Source organism: Beta vulgaris, chromosome 6 (assembly GCF_026745355.1).
Source record: "Beta vulgaris subsp. vulgaris cultivar EL10 chromosome 6, EL10.2, whole genome shotgun sequence".
Lineage (NCBI taxonomy): Eukaryota > Viridiplantae > Streptophyta > Magnoliopsida > Caryophyllales > Amaranthaceae > Beta > Beta vulgaris.
The window spans coordinates 29,016,350-29,036,409 of record NC_079207.1 but is presented as its reverse complement, the minus strand read 5'-3'; the positions used below and the strand labels follow the sequence as shown (position 1 = coordinate 29,036,409).

The 20,060-nt window shown below is 33.6% G+C and overlaps 2 protein-coding genes across 2 annotated transcripts; one reads left to right on the top strand and one right to left on the bottom strand.

The window, feature by feature from the left end:
• Positions 1 to 2,123: 2,123 nt before the first annotated feature.
• On the bottom strand, positions 2,124 to 3,239 carry LOC130591801 (uncharacterized). The gene has a single exon (XM_057395722.1). The coding sequence runs from the start codon at positions 2,826 to 2,828 to the stop codon at positions 2,124 to 2,126; it is 705 nt and encodes a 234-aa protein (XP_057251705.1). The 5' UTR covers positions 2,829 to 3,239.
• Positions 3,240 to 9,133: 5,894 nt separating this feature from the next.
• On the top strand, positions 9,134 to 18,681 carry LOC104896529 (aluminum-activated malate transporter 4). The gene is made up of 6 exons (XM_010683284.4): positions 9,134 to 10,029; positions 13,576 to 13,713; positions 13,906 to 14,175; positions 14,302 to 14,438; positions 14,526 to 14,672; positions 17,387 to 18,681. Exons 1-6 carry the CDS (start codon positions 9,615 to 9,617, stop codon positions 18,059 to 18,061), a joined length of 1,782 nt encoding a protein of 593 aa, XP_010681586.2. The 5' UTR covers positions 9,134 to 9,614; the 3' UTR covers positions 18,062 to 18,681.
• The last annotated feature ends 1,379 nt before the right edge of the window (positions 18,682 to 20,060 follow it).

The following is a 20,060-nucleotide window of genomic DNA, read 5'->3' as shown; positions in this document are numbered from 1 at the left end:
GGTCTACCACGCTTCAGGCGTGCTGTAGACTCACTAGCAGTTTGATGTTTTCCTTCTGGGACATCAATTTTGATTGGAGCATTCACAGCTGGTATATGCGACTTGGTTACTCTATTTGGGTCAGTAAATGCGTCTGGCAATCGATTTGCTAAGCTTTGTAAATGAATTATCTTTTGGACTTCTAATTCACATTGTTTATTACGAGGATCAAGATGAGATAATGATAATTCATTCCAACTGATTTCCTTCTCCAGCTGTTTATTCTCTCCCCTTAATGTTGGAAAAACTGACTCATTAAAGTGACAGTCTGCAAATCGAGCCTTAAATAGATTCCCTGTGGATGGCTCTAATTATTGATGGAGATTCATATCCAACATATATTCCTAACCTCCTTTGAGGACCCATCTTAGAACGATGTGGTGGAGCAATTGGAACATATACAGCACATCCAAAAACTTTTAGATGGGAAATATTTGGTTCCTGACCAAAAACCAATTGTGATGGGGAGAACTTTTGATTACTCGTTGGCCTGATGCGAATTAATGCTGCTGCATGTAATATAGCATGTCCCCAAGCAGAGATTGGGAGTTTGGACTTCATAAGTAGTGGTCTAGCAATCAACTGGAGACGCTTTATTAATGATTCAGCTAGACCATTTTGTGTGTGAACATGTGCTACAGGATGTTCAACACTTATCCCAATAGACATGCAATAATCATCAAAGGCTTGAGAAGTGAATTCACCAGCATTATCAAGGCGGATTGCCTTCATAGGGAAATCTGGAAAATGTGCTCGTAATCTAATCAATTGAGCAAGTAGTCTCGCAAACGCCAGGTTGCGAGTTGATAACAAGGATACATGTGACCATCTACTCGATGCGTCAATTAAAACCATAAAATATCTAAATGTTCCACATGGTGGGTGAATTGGCCCACAAATATCTCCCTGTATACGTTCCAAAAAATTGATAGATTCAAAATCTATTTTGGTTGGTGAAGGTCGTATTATCAACTTGCCTTGTGAGCAAGCAGCACATGAGAAATCATTAGGAAGAATCTTCTGGTTCTTCATGAATGTCCACATGAATTTTCAATTATTTTTCGCATCATTATTGAACCAGGGTGGCCCAACCGGTCATGCCAAATAGTGAAATTATCTGCAAACTTCCTGTTTACTATGGCATATGTTTCAATTGTATTGATTTTAGTATAGTACAGACCAGTGGAAAATGCAGGTAATTTCTCCAAAATATTCTTAGTGCCTTGGGTAATACTCGTGATATGAAGGTATTCAACATTTCCTTCACTTATTGTCTCAATATGATATCCATTATGGCGAATATCTTTAAAGCTCAATAAATTTCTTTGAGATTTGGGAGAATATAGTGCATCAATGATTTCAAATTTCGTTCCCATAGGCAATAAAATATTTGCTCTTCCGGAGCCTTCAATTATCTTTGTACTACCTGATATAGTACTCACACTAGTTTCTTTCATTGTCAAATAAGAGAAATATCTCTTGCTTTTTAGTATGGTATGAGTAGTTGCACTGTCTGCTAGGCATAAATCTTCACCATTCATTGCTAACTGAACTTGAGGGGTATTCATATTCTTCAAATAATGAAATAACAATAATATATAAGAATAACTAAATAACCAAAATTTAACAATGTCATATAAAATCATAGTACTAACAAATAAAATCTAAAATAAAATAACATAATCCAAACAAAAATCCATAGTAGTAACTAATAAATGAAAACAAGTTTTATTCTTTAAATGACCATAATCGAATCTAAGGATTAGTTATTCCCTTCAGGGGTGGTGAAGAAATCAGCAACTTCAGGTGAGTTGTATTGCCACAATCAAAGTCACCTTCGCCATCTTCGTACACAAGATTTGTTTCTACTTTCTTTCCCTTTTGCTTCAATGATTGTTGATAGAGGTCAACCAAGTGTTTTGGTGTACGACACGTACGAGACCAATGACCTTTTCCTCCACATCTGTAACATACATTGGTCACGTTCTCATTTTTATCTTTCTCTTGTTTGTTATCATCTTTATTGTCCCTCTTCTGGTGGGAATATGAATTCTGAAAGACCACCTCGGCCTCGACCTCGACCATTATCCGTATCCACGTCCACGACCTCGACCATGTCCATATCCACGTCCACGTCCACGACCACTATTGTTGGCCTGATAATTTTCTTTCCCATTATGGGATGTCGCATTCGCTTCAGGGAATGGAGCAGAACCAGTTGGACGTGATTCATGATTTTTCATCAGTAGCTCATTATTTTGCTCAGCCACAAGGAGACAAGATATAAGTTCAGAATATTTCTTAAATTCCTTTTCACGGTATTGTGTCTGCAGGACAACATTATTCGCATGAAAGGTAGTGTATGTTTTCTCTAGCATTTCTGCATCAGTGATTTTCTCTCCACATAATTTCAACTGTGAAGTAATTCTGAACATAACTGAGTTATATTCACTTACAGACTTAAAGTCTTGTAGTCTTAAATGTAACCAGTCATAACGAGCTTTGGGTAGTATTACAGTTTTCTGGTGGTCATACCTTTCCTTTAGATTACTCCAAAGGACTTGTGGATCTTTCACAGTCAAGTACTCAATCTTAAGACCCTCATGGAGGTGGTGGCGAAGAAATATCATAGCCTTAGCTTTGTTTTGACTTGTTGCTTTATTTCCTTCTTTGATTGTATCACCAAGGTCTTTTGCATCTAGGTGAATTTCAGCATCTAGCACCCAAGACAAATAGTTCTTTCCAGTAATATCAAGGGCCGCAAATTCAAGTTTTGTAAGGTTCGACATAGTTCACTATATACAAGTGAATATTGCGAAATTAGGACTTCATATCAAATTGTAATGCAATATTGAAGTTTAATAGCATCAAGTTGTAATTTAATAACAAACAAAAAATAAAAAGGTTTGCACATAAGAATAAAGTGACAGGAAGAATTAATATAATCACAAACATTCTAATATATTGAGCATCATAATACGTTCTTCTATTTCATCAACACTCATTCAGATCATCACACATATACTCATTCAGATCACACAAAAAATAAAAAGGTTTGCACATAAGAATAAAGTCATTCGCTCAAAAAAAAAAAATTACGTTCATAGACTGTAGCACATATTTAATCAAACATTACACAGAATATTTTAACATTAACACAATCATACACATTAATACATTTAATGAAACATAACATCGTTCTTTCTTTACCCCTTTTTTTTTTGTTATGAATATGTTAATGAGTTTCCATGTATAACGTGTTGACTATTCTGCATCATGAACATAGAAACATTTTCATGTATAACTTGCTCAGTACATATACAAAATCGTTCTTTCTTTACCCTTTTTTTTTTTTTTCTTCATACAATACTATCTATACAACTGCTTTACACCACATATATATCAATTCACAGAGGGAAGTTTATAAGTAGGCTCAGTTCGTGCGAAATAAAATAGCAAAAATAAAATAGCAGAAATAAATTAGCAGATTTAACCAGTAGGGTTCATAAATTAGCAGATTCAATAAAAAAAAAAAAAGGATAAAAAACCTCAACCAGTATTGCAGTTCAGTAGGTTCTTCGTTCTCAGACCTGAGTTCCGGGTTCCGGCAAAGTGGCGACAAAAACAAAACGCTCCACGTATGGCACCGGCGAGATGAACGCGAGACGAGGAGCCGACGTAATAAGTGACCGAAAACTGGTGCCGGTATTGTCGTGTGATAATATGATTTCCCGTCAATTGGCTTCGACTGCTCAGTTGGTTAGAGTTTGGTGCTGATAACGTGTTGTAAATAAACAGAAGAGGAAGAGAGAATCGTGTTGTATATTTATTCCATGTATTCCGGTATATATATATATAATACAATAGTTAGGGTTTGCTTGGAGAACAAAACCCTAGAATATCCCGGATATATTAACGGGGGTATAATGGGCATCCATATTATATTTCATAACAATTTTTCCTTTTATAAAATATTGAAAAATGAGAATCAATAAAACTCGCCATATGAATGGAATATGTTATACCATTAATAACTTGACAAACTAGATTGACACAATCAATTCACGAAATCAATTAGAATCTTCAACCAAAAATAGTTAGCAACATATCGTGATAAAATAATATTTCATATTTACAAAGTTCAAACAATATGATTTATTAACATCTATAATTGTTAAAGAACTATACTAAAGTCGCTGAAAAGAAAATTATTAAATCATCGACCAAATTTTACAGTGATGGTATTGAACAGTTAAAAATCATTCACCTTTAATTTAAAAAGATAATAACATCTACAAAAGAACCTCAATAATTTACATCACTATCAAAATAATTTTAGATAAAAAAACATGTTCATTTGTATATAACTACATAAGATTATCGACGCACGCATCGCGTGCATATGCAACTATATACTAATAAGTGTTCACCCTAGTTAGTAATCATTTTTTACTCTTTTATCACTCAAACTTTTGTCTTATTAGTTGCAGAACATAAATTAACTTAAAGGGTTAGAATTTTTATTTTTAGTTAATTTAATTTTTATTTTTCAGGGGAATTAATGTTATTTAAAATAGTGGAATCTTGTTGCATTGTTTCTCCCATTTCAGATAGTAACAAGAAAAGAAAATGGAGGGAGTAATATACAAAATTATGAAAACTCAAAATTAACATTCAAAATATCAACTTATTGGAAATTCCACTTATAACTTATTTGAAATATTTAAATTTATTATTGTGCATTGACAATCGTGGAATTCCATACAATACAATAGGTTAGAAAAAAATTAGAGAAAGTATTAGTATACATTAGTGAGAACTCATGATTGAAGTTTACAAAAGACTAAGCCCCCTTTTTTTTAGACGGTGAGAAAATGAACTGAACTATATATTTATTCATCTAAAACGACAATAATTTATAATAATCAATACACAAATTATTAGGCTAGATTGCCTAATTATAATGTTAATATTAGGTGCCTAGCCCAAGCCCAAATAGCTTTCCGAATTCCAACCCAAACCCACTTTACCACCCAAGCTAAACCAAAAAAAAAGATAGAAAACATGAATCTATATAACAAACCAAAATCAGCTTCAATGAATCCTCAACATTCTCTCTCTACAGAAAATGAAAAACGGTGTTTTAAATCAAGAATTCTCAACCCAAAATTTCATATTATTTGCATAGAATTTCTTCTCAAATCATCGCTGCATATTATTTCGAATTCTCATCTCATATCAAGTTTTAGAATTTTGCGCTACAATTTTCAACTCAATCAAGGTATTTCCAGCTCAATTCTCTCTCTAGAAAATCAACAATCCTTTGAATTATGTGTTAGATTTTCGAATTGTAAGTGAGATTTTCTTGGATTTTGAGATATTCGTATTACGTTTATATTTCATAATTTCGATTTTTAGTTACAATTTTGTATATTTCATAGATTTCACTTAGAATTATGTGCAGGTATTTTGGTTAAATAATAAGATTTTATGTTTGTAGGATGGATTATTCAATCTATGAAGGTTCGAAGAATTTTTATTGGAGGATGCATCACATAATGAAATATAATCAGTTGATTCAATTATGAATAATCAGCTTAAACTAGCTAGTTGATTCAATTTTTATTTGTGTAAGCAAATCACCGCTGCATATTATTTCGAATTCTCAGATCTTCTCATATCAAGTTTTGGAATTTTACGCTGCAATTTCCATCTCAATCAAGATATTTCTAGCTCAATTATCTATCTAGAAAAAAAAACAATCCTTTGAAGTATGTGTTAGAATTTCAAATTATAAGTGATATTTTCATAGATTTTGAGAAATTCGTATTATGTTGATAATTTTGATTTTTAGTTACAATTTTGTATATTTTGTAGATTTCACTTACAATTATGTGTTGGTATTTTGGTTGAATCATAAGAATTCATGTTTGTAGGATGGATTATTCAACGTATGGAGGTTTTGAAGATTGTACAATCAGTTGTTTCATTTATGGATAATCAACTGCCCGATGTTGAAGAAGGGATATATGCGTGATCTTGGTGTTGTGGAGGCTTTGTGTTTCTAAGCTTGATGTTGCTGATTTAGAATCTGATTCTGTACATCTCACTACAGCAAGTTCTTCTGCTATCACTGTTTTTGATCCTCTTCAGTGCAAAACCAAGGGAAGAAGTGTGAGGCCAAAGTCAAGGATTGAGAAAAGCAAAAATCGAGGCGACAAATCTGTTGTTGTTTCTAATGCATGCAACAAAGGAGTTTGTTGCTTACCCTCCTCGTGCTAGATTGTTGTAGCTTCTTGAATGATTATAGTGGTCACATGATGATTTATGTTGGTGACACAATGGTTGTTGTTGGTCACTTATTATTTTTTAAACATTTAGGAACCCACACAAGTAATTGGAGTGACATTTTGTTAGTGATTATGGTAATAAATACAGTTGGTTCTTTTCATATTACATTTGAAATTTCTCAGTTATTATTATATATTTTGTCATTTGATTTCTTAAATATTCAGTAAATAGATTAAAGTGGGCACCAATTAGCTTAAATTAGGTAAATATGAATTTAAATAGTCACTTATTGAAATATATTAGTGTTCAGCTTTGCGTTTTTTTAAATTAAAGTAATCAGCAAATGAATAGATGACTAATTCGAACAAGCATCAAATGAATTAAAGTAGTCTTTAATCTCAAGAAATCTAAAGTCATCATGAAATAGTGACTAATTGGCATATCATGGTCTCTAATTGACACATAACAGTCACTTAAGAACATAAAACTTACTGATCAACATAAGTTGTAATTAGAACCTAAAGTTGAGTACCACTCAGCATAATTTTGGAAAAATAACAAACCAGTGGTAATTATTGTTTTGTTTATACTTCTACTAATTACATAAAGTTTTACTTTTGTTCAAAACTAATATATCATCAATGTTAGTAACCAAATCAGTTTTTGTTCAAACTACTTTCTTGGAGAGGATCTAGTTGTTGGTCCGGATTCCTTCATAGGAGAGTTTTGCTTCGGGGGAGATGGTTTTTGCAGCTTTTGCAGAACTATAGTGGCTGTGTTGGGTATGTCTTGGTGTCTTTTCGATCTCTTGCAAAACGCTTGATTAGCTTCATCTGCTTGCTTTGTGGGAATTTGAGGTTGTTGTTTTTGTGCCTGTGGAATCAGATTATATAGCAAATTCATTTACAGTGAAAACCAAATGATTTAAAATGCTTACAAAATTAAACTGGCTACCAAAGAACTTAAACTGGTCACTAAGGAAGTAAACTAGTTACTTGATGAAACAAACTGCCAGAAAATTAAGCATCTTTCAAATAACAAGAACTCAAATGACAATTCATTAGGAGAGCAGTATGTTGCAATGATAACTTATTTAGCCTTATAGAAGAATTAGGAAAGCAATAAATAATTGAATTTGAAACTTCTCACTAAACGAATGGAGAACTGAGTTAAAGTGGTCACAAATAAACCTAAACTGGTTACTAAATGAGTTAAAGTGGATACTTAATGCCTATAATTACTACTACTTCCATGTTCTAACCCAACATAATTGTTCACATCGGACTCCAACCATTAAAATCCACCAACTTCAACCATACAATTCGTCAAAATGTATAAGAAATAACATTTCTCAACTTTTTTTAATAAAAATTTACATTAGTGTTACTAAATTAACAAGATTCTACCACAGAAATCAAATATTGAATACAATGTGAATGGAAAAGTTACAAACTTCAAAATGTAAGTCAATTCAATTCACTTTCACAATCGAATATGCAATTTCCCCTACTAAACCAAACACATACAGTCAATTGAAGTTCCAAAATCTGATATAATTTTCCAGAAACTACAAACAACAATAATCAAATTCAGCAGCAAACATACAAATTAGCAATTGAAATGAGAAGGCATACAGAAGCGCGGACGACGAAGCTGCGTCTGGAGGATTGAGCGCGACGAGAGGAGAGACAAAAAGGAGATTGGAAAGATTTGCGGGGGAATTTTGATGCTATGTCGGAGATAATCTCGGTGAAATTCGGCATCCTTGTAATCGAAGATAATCTCATTGAAATTAGACCTCCTTGTAATCGGAGAAGAAATCGGAGAAGGTGATGATGGAGCTGCTATGGAGGATTTCCACCATTGAAGAGAATGAAGACTGAAGAGAGGAGAGAGAAGCGCACAAGAGAGACAGAGGAGAGAGAAATGCTATTGTGTTTTCTTTTAAATTTGCAATATGGGCTGGTTAGCTCATATTGTTTGGACTTGGGCCTGCCTAATTATGATATTATAATTAGGCGGTCTCTTGCAAGACGAGCTGTAATCAATACACAAATTATTAACATAATAATATCAATACCAATTATGATTGTTATTATTTATTATTTTTATTAAATTGTTTATTATTTTTATCATATTGTTGGTGGTGGTGTAGATAATAATAAAAACAATTATAATAATAAAAATAAATAATAATAATAATGATAATAATAATAATTTTTTTTTTGAAATTAATGATAATAATAATAATAAATATCAATACTAATACGAAAATAATTATAATAATAATAATAATACTATTGAAAACATAAATAATAATTAAAACATCGGATTGAGCTAAATTGAAAATAAATGTAAAAATCAGGATTTAAATATGAGGAAACCAAATGAAAGTTTAATCATTTTCAGTTAATAATTGATGACAAAATCAGACATGAATAGGTGACATCAATGCGAGAATCCCCAACCCAGGCCATGAGGCATGAGGCCATGAGAAAATAGAATAACAACTACTCCCTCCGTCTTTTTTTATTTGCTACAAGCACTTTTTCACAAAGACCAAGGAGGGAGTGGGGACCATTGACATAAATGGAATTAACAAAAAAGCAAATAGATAAATTGTGGGACCTATCTATTATATATGGAAACATTTACAAAATCAAGAAGGGAGTGATGGCAAATTTGTAAATAAAGTGTTGGACCTATGTACTATATATGGAAATGTTTGCAAATGTAGCAAATAAATTGAAACACCCCTAAATGGTAAAATGTAGCAAATAAAAAAAGACGGAGGGAGTAACAAGCAGTGTTTGAAGTAATTGAAGGGGGGTGAATGATGAGATCTCATAGAATCTGATCAGCACTCACTCAGCAATCAGAAATCAACAATCAGAATCAGACAGAAATATTGTTAATTCAGGTAAAGACGTAAGACTTAAAAGTAGTTGTTTGAATCTCCCTCCTCTCTTCCTCTCTTCCTCTTTCAGGTAAGTCTTCATCATCTCCTTTACTCCTCATCCTCTGCTGGCCCATTGCACGTCTTCATCACTCTCTCTCTCTCTCCTCTTCTCTTCAAATTCTAACCCCACTTTTTCAACCTAAAAATACGGATTCTCATTTCTCAATCATTCTATAAATTACCCAATTTTCGCTTCCAATTATTGCCATGCTCAATCTTCAATTCGTCTTTTCAATCTTCTTCATGGTTTTAAATTCCATCTTCACGGCTCTTCAGTGGGGATTTTAGCCATTCTTCAAATTATCTCTCTCCTAAACAAACAAACATGGCAGCAAAATTTGGATCACTGAGGCAAAGTTTCATCGAGAGGAGCAAGGAGAAATTCCTCTCGCGAAAAGGCTACTCCGAATTAGGGTTTTCGGCTTCCGATGGTGAAACGGAGCTCAATGATGGGGTTAAATGCGGCTGTTTTAGATCAACTTGTAATCGAGCTAAAGTTGGGTGTTATAGATGGATTTGTGATGGGATTTTGGGGCTTTTTAATGGGTTTAGAGATTTTGGGGTTAATTTATATGAAATGGGAAGATCAGACCCTCGGAAAGTCTTCTTTTCTGCCAAAATGGGATTATGTTTATCTCTCGTTTCTCTGCTTATCTTCTTTACGGGGCCTCTTAAGGATATTAGCCAGTATGCTATTTGGGCTATTTTAACAGTTGTCGTTTGTTTCGAATATAGTGTAGGTACGTTGCTTCCTTTCATTTCTATATCATCTTCTTTACTACTTTATCTTATGCTCCATCATATACTTTTACTTATTGTGTTATGCTCCATCATTTTCATTTCTTTATACTTACTGTGTTATGCTCCATCATTTTCATATACTTGTACTTATTGTGTTATGCTCCATCATTTTCATATACTCACTTACTGTGTTATGCTTCATCATTTTCATATGTTGTGTTATGCTCCATCATTTTCATATGTTGTGTTATGCTCCATCATTTTCATGTACTGTGTTATTCCATCATTTGTCATACTTTCTGTTAATACTTTATGAATGCAAGATTACTTATGGGTTTTAGATTACGATTCAATTGTAACAATTCAATACTAACAATTTTCTTTGTTTGTTTGTTGGTCTAATGTTAAAACGTCGAATTGGAATGGAGGGAGTGGTGGGAATTCAGTTGAAGACTTCGTCTATCGAGTTCAAAACATGGCTAAGAATAATGAGATAGAGTGATAGTAATGAAAACAATGATAGAAGCTATCTTTTGGACAAAGCTAAACATTGGGACCAGAAACAGAAAAAAGTAATAAAACATACTTCATTAAAAATGGTGAAACAATAAATAAAGGGGCTCACCTTTTTGTTTCTTTTTTGATTTTTGGCTTGATTATTTGACATTTGCCCCAAAAAGGAAATACTTCTTGTTCTAGAATTTCTCCGAATATTGTCCAGGAATACAGGTTATGTAGATTGTCAATTGTGGTTTGGGTGGAAATGTGGAAATAGTGATTTCTAGAGTCCTTGGGAGTTGGTGCTCCTTTAGTTTGTGAATAATTTTTTTTAACTTTTTTTTTTCACGGTCTCTAATGCACATCTTTAACCTTTCATCTCTCTAGTTTGTTTCATTATAAAATTTTATACATTAAACATACACATTGAAACAATTTTAATCACAATTTGTTTCATAAATTATATTTTGAAAAGTTAGTCAAGTTTCAAACTTTGATCGTAAATAAAATAAGTGGAAAAACTATTTGCAATGAGAAGGGATACATCATTCCTCCTTTGTAGATTATTATGACCTAAAACATATTAAAATACAATAAAAGGAAAAATACTATACTTGTTCAAGGATAAGAAAGAGTTGAGTTAAGCCAAGTATTGGAGTTTTTTTATTTGTTCTTCTAAATTTATATTTAATTGGTCAAAGTTTCAGTGATAAGATCTTTTTAATTACTAAATTGTTAGTTATGGTGGAGGTAATCTGTTGTAACTCTTGTAAGGATTCAGTTTGAAGCATTGTTGTTAAAATCCCGATCCGAATCTTACGATTCTACGATTTTACGATCCTGGAGGACCTCACCGATCCCGATCCTACGTAGGATCTTAATTTTGTAGGATCTTTCGATCCTGCCCAACCACAAAAAATCACGTGGTAGGATCTTAACACGATTCTACGATCCTACGACTCTACGATCCGATCCTGCCGTATAAAAATCATAAAGTAATTTCACATATTATATTTCTCCTATTAGATTTTGGTCGTATGTTACTTCAAACTTATAGTATTAAAAAACTATCATCATTTGCTAATATTAAAATTCATTATTAATATGTGTAAATTTTTAACGTGAGGTTCTCACCATATTTTAGTATAATTATCTCTATTTCACTGAATTGTAGGATCTTACGATCCTACGATCCGATCCCACCGATTCGATTCTACCAAACCCTACGATCCAAAGTAGGATCCCGATCCTGATAACATTGGTTTGAAGCCTTACTTAACAAGTGAACAATATCTAACCAGTTAAGCTACATGAAGAGTATAAATTTCAGGCTTGCCATATTATTTTGTGAATTTCTATACTATTTATATACAAAAGCCACATAGGAATATGAAGTAAACCTCCATGTTGTTTGAACCTTGCTAAATTATGGTATGTTACTCGAACCCGTACTTGTGAGGGACACAAGTACAGGTCCAAGTGTCAAAGTCTACTAGTCTATGAAAAAACTTCATTTTCTTACTCCAAAATGGAGTGTCAAGTATTCATACTTGTGTCTATGAAATGAGCTTTGGAATGTCCATTCATGCTTGTTCAATTCATTGTGGAACAAACTTCAATCAACATAATATGAAACAAACTCTGAAAGATAATGTTTTATGAATCATTTGCTAATGTATTGCTCACTCATGCCTCCAAAATGCAGATATGTATAGGTTGGCAACAACTCGCCTTTTAAACTAAGACTTGTTAAATCCCCTTTTGGCTTTTTTATAGTTGATGGTGTGGCTTCGATTGACAAGTGATATAATTTTGTCAATTAGATGTGTGATGATATTTTACTTTTGACTATAAGTTTGGTTTAAGAAACAGACTTATGATTGATAATGGCACTGAATGTCTTTTGTGTGTAATAGTAGTCTGCATACGGCAAAATGCAGTGAATTATTTTGTCTGTCTATCACACTTGAAGGCTGGTGATTACGTTAATCTGTTTTTGCTTACCCCAGTGGGTTTAGGAATGATACTACTGAGTATTACCATGGAATTTTGTGGACGTTAAAATTTTCAAAGACAAAAATGGTTGTACTGCTTCGGTGCTTCCAGAATATAGCTAAGCTACTGGCATTTTTTTTATAGAATAGAAGAGACTTATTTTGTTATTTTGCTTGTCTTTCAAATATCTGCCTGAGCATCAAACACTCAGTCTCAATTAAGGAGCATTGTTCTCCTGAGTGTTTTGTAAAAAAAAAAAAGTAGACTGTTGGTCTAGCTTAGCTAAACTGGCTATCCAGAAATAAGTACTTCCTCTAATCACTAAATACTACATATAGCCTGGGCACACATATTAAGGCAATTTTAAGAGTACAAACATGTGAGAGAAGAGTGGTGACATGTGTAGTACTTCCTCCGTTTCTTTTTACTCGCTACACTTTCCATTATGGGAAGTTTCACATTACTTGCTACACTTCTTTTTTGGGAAATAAACTCTCTCTATCTCTCTCCTCCCACATGGGTCCCTTTTCTTTTTACTCTCTACCTCTCTCTTCTCCCAAAATTGCCTAGGAGTCCGTGAAATGAGAAGTGTAGCGAGTAAAAAGAAACGGAGGAAGTAGTAGATATGGGATACTCCTAGGTACCCCTTCTTCAAGGTGCCCATTGGTTTTCTACCATAGAGACCATAGCTCCCTTATTCAGGTCTTTGTTCTAAGTCCACTATACGTTAAGATTACTAAAGATGTATACTTTTGTGAAATTATTCAATCTGCTTTGTGTATATCCCCTTTTCGAAGAACTGAACTGTTTCAAGTACATCTTCCTTTGAAAGAATGATCTAAATGATTTTGTGCAAATCCTCCTTTGAGAGAATGGAAGGGTGTAATTGATCAATGTCATAGACTTAACTCTTGAGATTGCAGACAGAGACAATTGTAGTCCAGAACTTATTTTATCTTTAGTACAAAGCTTAGAAGGGGTTCTTATTTGGAATTCTTTATTGTACTCACATTTTGTCATTTCGTATGATCATTGTTTTTTTTCTTCCATAGGAGCATCTCTCAGTAAGGGTTTTAACCGTGCTATTGGAACTCTGTCTGCTGGAGGACTGGCTCTAGGGATAGCAGAAGTAGCAATTCATGCTGGAGAGTTCAAAGAACTGTTCATTGTAGCAATTCTTTTTATTGGAGGTCAGCATTTCAGTTCTACAATTGTAAACTCTAGTGCTTTTCAGAAGCTGAACTCTATTTCTTTCTGCTTAATCATTATTGAATCTTATCGCTCTATTCATCTTCTCATGATCATAATATGACTATTTAAAGTTCTGCTTTTGTCATATATATATCATCCTAAGCAGGCTATTGTTCACCTTTGATGTTCAGGATTTTCTGTCTCATATGTCAAATTATACCCCAAGGTGAAACCTTACGAGTATGGGTTCAGAGTATTCTTATTGACTTATTGCGTAGTATTGGTGACTGGAAATAAAACAGCAAACTTTTTCCGGACAGCATTTTATCGGTTATTGCTTATTGCAATTGGGGCTGCCGTTGCTTCAATTGTCAACATTTGTATTTACCCTATCTGGGCTGGTGAGGATCTTCACAAGCTGGTTGTGAAAAATTTCAAAGGTGTTGCTACTTCGTTGGAAGGTTTGACCAGACTTCAAACTTCACTTGTTTCTTTTTTTTTTGGGTTGGGGGAGGGGGGCAAATGACAAACTGTCTGATCAATTCCAATAATTAGGCCTGCCTGAATTAAGATCTTTCTTTTGGTAGGCTGTGTTGATGGATACTTGCAATGTGTAGCATACGAGAAAATCCCTTCAAAAATATTAACATATCAAGCTTATGATGATCCCCTATATGGTGGCTATAGAGCAGCTCTTCAGTCTACAAGCCAAGAAGAATCTTTGGTAATTTGCCTTTGTAGAGCTTTCATCATTTACTTTGTTGCCAATCAGAATGACTGTAATGAGTCATACAATTATATTCTGTTTCAGTTGGACTTTGCGACATGGGAGCCACCACATGGCCCTTACAGATCATTTAATTACCCTTGGCAAAACTATGTTAAAGTTAGTGGCGCTCTGAGGCATTGCGCTTTCATGGTCATGGCAATGCATGGATGCATTCTTTCAGAAATACAGGTGAATATACTGCTCCTCACTGTGCTTTTTGTGACAGAGTAGGTGAAAGTGTCTGATTGCTGATTCAGTGTACGAGTCCTTCGTGCCGAGGGTTTACATCCCTCGCAGTTGCTAAATCATCAACTGCAACTTGGAACTCTCTTTTAACAAATCCTTGTTGCTTTTTGTGTGGCTGTTTAATACATAAAAATTTATTATGTTAGATTATTCACTACTAGCTGTATTAATTTCATCATTCATACATGGATTTTATGCTCTCAGATAGTTCCCTGCATATCCATGTAGAATGCTCAACTAAATTTGTCAAACTGGTTTTTCCCTCTCCTGTAGGATCGGAAAGTAGATTGCCAGGTAAAGATGAGAGTGTAAAACCAAACTGGAACGCGCCTAATTTTTTATTTGTATTGGATAAGTTACAAAGACACTAAGGGGGTGTCAATCATATTTAAAAGGAAGGCTAAAGTCAAAATTGTATGCCCTCAAGCTATTTTACATACAAAATCAAGAAACATAAGTAGAGATCCGAGAAACGGAAGAATAGCTTCATGAAGGAAATGGCTTGACCACTAATAGTAATTGTGGTGGCAAGATAAGGCCATAGGTTCATGGCTTCAACAAATGAGTTTCCATGGTATCATTTTTTTGCTATGCTGGTTTTGCCACACATCATAATTGTGATTGGCGAATGGGAATCCCAGTCTTACTTGGCTTTTACCTTAGCTACTTTTCTCTTAACACTCAAAGCCTGTTTGACAGTAGTTGGTTGCTTAGAGTTGGTTATCTTGCATTGACCCTGGAAACCCACCTTTTGACTCTCTCTTTTCTTTGTCTCCAATAGGGGTTTTAAGTTTCCTCATTGAGGCAGTGGCAGATCCACTATGGGCACACTGAGTGAATTTCAAGAAAAAGTTGCGAATTTAGAATATATTGGAAGGTAAAAGGTTAGACCAAGTAAAAAGAGGTAAGGCAGCTTGGTGGTTTTGCTCCGTGTTCCTGTAAGCTCCCTAGGTACAGCTAGTCACCGGTTTAGAACCTGTTGCATGGTTAATTTTTTTTTTTTGGCCTTAGTTCTAAACCCAAGTTCCACATATACGTTCATCAATAATTTGAACAACTTATTACTATTGACTTTTCTTCTTCAGTCAGTACTCTTAACCCAAATTGCCAAATATGTTTTACAGTTCTAGAGTTTCATAATTAAATAGTTTATACGATTAATAAGCTTTAGGTTTAGAAGTACCTGACCGGTTCTGCAATTATTAATTTTGGTTTTAGGTTTAATAATTTATAGTACTTTATGCAGTATACAGTTATAAATTATAATTATGTATTACTTGAATCATTTCTTGAGGATGAGCTAGTTGTGAATTGTGATATGTAAAATATTTATCATATGGGTCAAGGAATTAATTTAGATCTAGAATTTGGAGCTTGGACCATTGGATCTTAAAGGATTTGAAGCTTTTATGGAAAAATCGCTCCAAGAAGTCACAAAAACTCACTTGCTCTTTCCCTAGTTACTGAACTTAGTGCTGGTCATTTTCAAGTTGGACTAGATATGGTAGTTTATTCTATATACTCCCTCTGTCCCTCAAAGCCATAAAGTCCTTTCCATTTCATTTGGGGGCATAGATTTAGGAAAGTGGTATGATGAATGTTGTGTTAATAAACTCATGAAGTGGGTAGTCTTTGTTTTATTTCATTAGGAAATGGTATAAGAAATAATATGATATCTGGTGGAACCACTCCCAAAAAGGAATTTGAAATGTAAGTGGGACAACCAACAGCCCAAATGAAAAAGTGGGAAAGACTTTGAGGGACAACGAGAGCAATTATAGTTTGATCGTCTTAATGTTCGAAGCCTGAACCCACTTGACAAAGGTTGTGGAGCCGACTGCATTGAGGTTGCATGTTTTGTTAATATGAATGAATTAGCATTTTTTTTAGGGAAGCAACTGAGAGCATTTAATGTCGCAATATATAGCTTTACTAATGTAACTAAAGTCATCATGGGCACTAGAGATTAGACTCTGATGCTTCTTTTCTACCTGTATTTTTATAAAATGGTTGGCATACGGGTGATGTGAAGTGAGTACTGTAATGAAACAATTATAGATGTATGATGTAACGAGTTTTTGAATGTGCAAATGGTTGTGGAAGTATACTTACCATTAGTTTTGTTGATGGTTTCATCCATTTGTTTAGGGCTAGATGACAAACTCCAAACTCCAATGGTGTAGTCAGTTGCTAGAGGAACCAAAAGGCTTTTTTGTTTTTGTGATCTTTTTTCTGTTTGGAAAGATAAATTAGATCAGAACCCTCTTGTAGGTTTAAGCTAACACATCATAAAGAATAATAGTAGAAAAGTGGAGATAAATCACTGCTAAAATAAGCTACACAAGAATAAATGGTAAATATAGAAGGCTGAAAGGCTTTGTAAAGCTGCTACTGAAAGTTAAAAAGTGCTATGCTGACATGGCCTGCTATAGATGGGTGGAGAAGGCTTATACTCTTTTTTCCTCTATCTATGTAGTATGGGAACATGAAAAGAGTTAACAGAGGGGGTTTATGGCCGCACTTAAAATGGTAAGATGCATAGTGAAAGACAATTCCTGTGTCATTTATAAGTACACACTTCAGTAAAGCTTCTACTACATTTTCCTCTTTTCTGATGGTTAAATAATTTGACTGAATTAGTCTGTTGATATAAATAGGCTTCAGCAGAGAAGAGACAGGTTTTCACAAATGAACTTCGCAGGGTTGGTACTGCTGGGGCTAAAGTATTACGTGATATTGGGAGCAAAGTTGAAAAAATGGAGAAATTAAGTGAAGGAGATATACTAGCAGAAGTTCATACCGCAGCAGAGCAGCTGCAAACGAAGATAGATGAGAAGTCTTATCTGCTGGTAAATTTTGAAAATTGGGAAGAAGGAAAACGGCCCAAGGAATTTGAAGATCCCGAACATGTTGCCCAAATGAAGGATTGTGGAGGCAGTCAGCTTGTGATAAATTCCCTCAGTGTCCTTAGCATTGAACCTGAGCATATGCAATCTGCCATGAGTTCAAGGATTTCTATGGCCGGTGCTGGACCTTCAATGCAAGGGATGTTTTCCACTGACAGCATGGCTGGTAGGAGTCAATGGCCTTCACGTCTTTCACTTTTTCCGGACTTCACCATTAATGAAAAGGAAGCACAAACATATGAAAGTGCAAGTTCCTTGTCATTAGCAACTTTTGCTTCTCTTTTGGTGGAGTTTGTTGCAAGGCTTGGAAATTTGGTGGATGCGTTTGAGGAGCTCAGTGAGAATGCACATTTCAAAGACCCAACCGAAATTCCTGCAGAGAATCAGAGCACTGGTTTATGGAAGAAGTTGATTATGTGCTTTTAGTTCAGAAATTGAGGTCTGAATTCATTTAGTTGTGTATTCCTGCTAATCAACAGAGTTCCTTATGAAGTTTGGCTAGTTAAAATCCAAGTTTATTTTGATTCAGAGACTGATACTCGGAACAACGGAATAAAGGAGTGTCAACTTAGTTCTGGTGTTGTTATCACTTCTGCCGTTGAACTTCTGCTCATAACCAAAGAAGCAGGGAATGATTTTTCATTTAGATACAGATGGTGTAGACCATTCTTTGTGGGTATTCAAGTCATGTGAAATTTAATTTACAGGTGAATAAATAAATGCGAAGCGGATAAAAAAATAAAGGAGTTCTATTATGTAGTAATTGATTATGTTGTGCTTTAAGTTGTCTCTTCTAATTTTTAGAGAAGGATGCAGCCAGCGAGGACAAAGCTTTTCTCCTACTTAACTTGGCTCTTTATAATTTCTTTTTATTTTCATCTATTGATTTTTTGTAAGACATGTTGGCTTGTAATAATTGTATATTCGGGTCATTAGTCATGGAGGATTGTGAAATCTCTAACACTTGGAGTCCACAATTACCTCTAACCCATAAATATATAGTGTTCATGTTTTGATATGAATATATAATGTTTTTGTTGATAGTATCATACTAGTTTTGAAGTCCGTGCGTTGCACGGGTTCTTGGTTATATTATTTTTTTTTCAAATTTTTTTGTTAACATTGTTGATTTTGTGTTGCTGCAAAATGAGATTCAACAACATTATTTACATACTTCCTTTGTTCTTTTTCTATTGCAATAATCACCACTTTGGTTAGTTTTATCTATTTGGACCACTCTACTTTTAGTAAAAAAAACAATTATAATTGACGATATTACCTTTACTTTATGTTAATAAAATCATCATTAATTACTCATCAAATTGCCACATAAAGTTGCATTTACTTTATTAAGGATTTACTTATCCCCTACACTTGTTAATTAAAGGGGTACCTCTATGCTAAACTATCCATTTTTTCATTTCCTTAAAAACTATGCGCAAACCCATTGTTGCAGACTTGCAGTAGAAAAAGAACAGATGAAGTATTTGACATTATACTCTTATTTCTAGATTTATTGCGATATATAAATTTTATATTTTTAATATTAAACTAAATATTGTAGCTAAGTCTATTATTAAATAGTATCCCGATAATTGGTATGACTAACATAGTTAACATAATTTTAACATGAAGAACACCCCAATGATACTTGAAGAAAGTAGAGGGTACTTATTTAATAGATGCATAACAAAAAAATTATACTTCAACTTCAATTTTAAAACATGAGTGTCAGCCACAACTTCAACTTTAATTGGCACATAAACACTAACGCATATAGAATCGAAGATGGAAAAGTAAAAAAGATCATAATGACGGTATCATAAATATAATTAATTAAATATAAAACTAACCTCTACTTGTACTCGAAAATATAAAAATATACCTCTTCATCCATCATGACCATATCAAGACTTATCAAAATTTCTCCTTTTTTATGATCCGTGACCTAAAATAGTCTAGAAATACGAACCTTGATTTTCCAATTAGCTTAGTAGAATCAAGTTCATGGAGAAAATAATAAGATCTGACATATAGATATATGTGAAAAAACAAACATGAATAATTATGTATACAAAAAATATTCTATGAATAAAATAATTTGTGAATTGCATAATACCTTTGCAATGTCGTTGACAAACTTTCATTTGATTCATGTTATAAATATGTATTTTTATCTTTATATAACTCAATTGTTAAAAGTATGATTTTCGAATATATGATTGATATTGTCCCACATATAATACACTATTTTTAAAGTTATTTTTACATGTAACTAAAATAAAGAATAAATAATACGTTATTTTTCATCCAAATTAATAAATTTTCATAAGTTGTAAAACTATATTGTATATGAAACATTTTTCGAGCACTCTCCAATGGTAAAAAAAATTATAATATTGTGAATTTGTAACAAAAGTTATAT

Coding starts and splice junctions, on each gene's coding strand:
- LOC130591801 (XM_057395722.1), bottom strand. CDS start 2,828: ATGTCGAACCTTACAAAACTTGAATTTGCGGCCCTTGATATTACTGGA.
- LOC104896529 (XM_010683284.4), top strand. CDS start 9,615: ATGGCAGCAAAATTTGGATCACTGAGGCAAAGTTTCATCGAGAGGAGC. Junction 14,439..14,525: donor CAAGCCAAGAAGAATCTTTG/GTAATTTGCCTT, acceptor ATTCTGTTTCAG/TTGGACTTTGCGACATGGGA. Junction 14,673..17,386: donor GCATTCTTTCAGAAATACAG/GTGAATATACTG, acceptor TGATATAAATAG/GCTTCAGCAGAGAAGAGACA.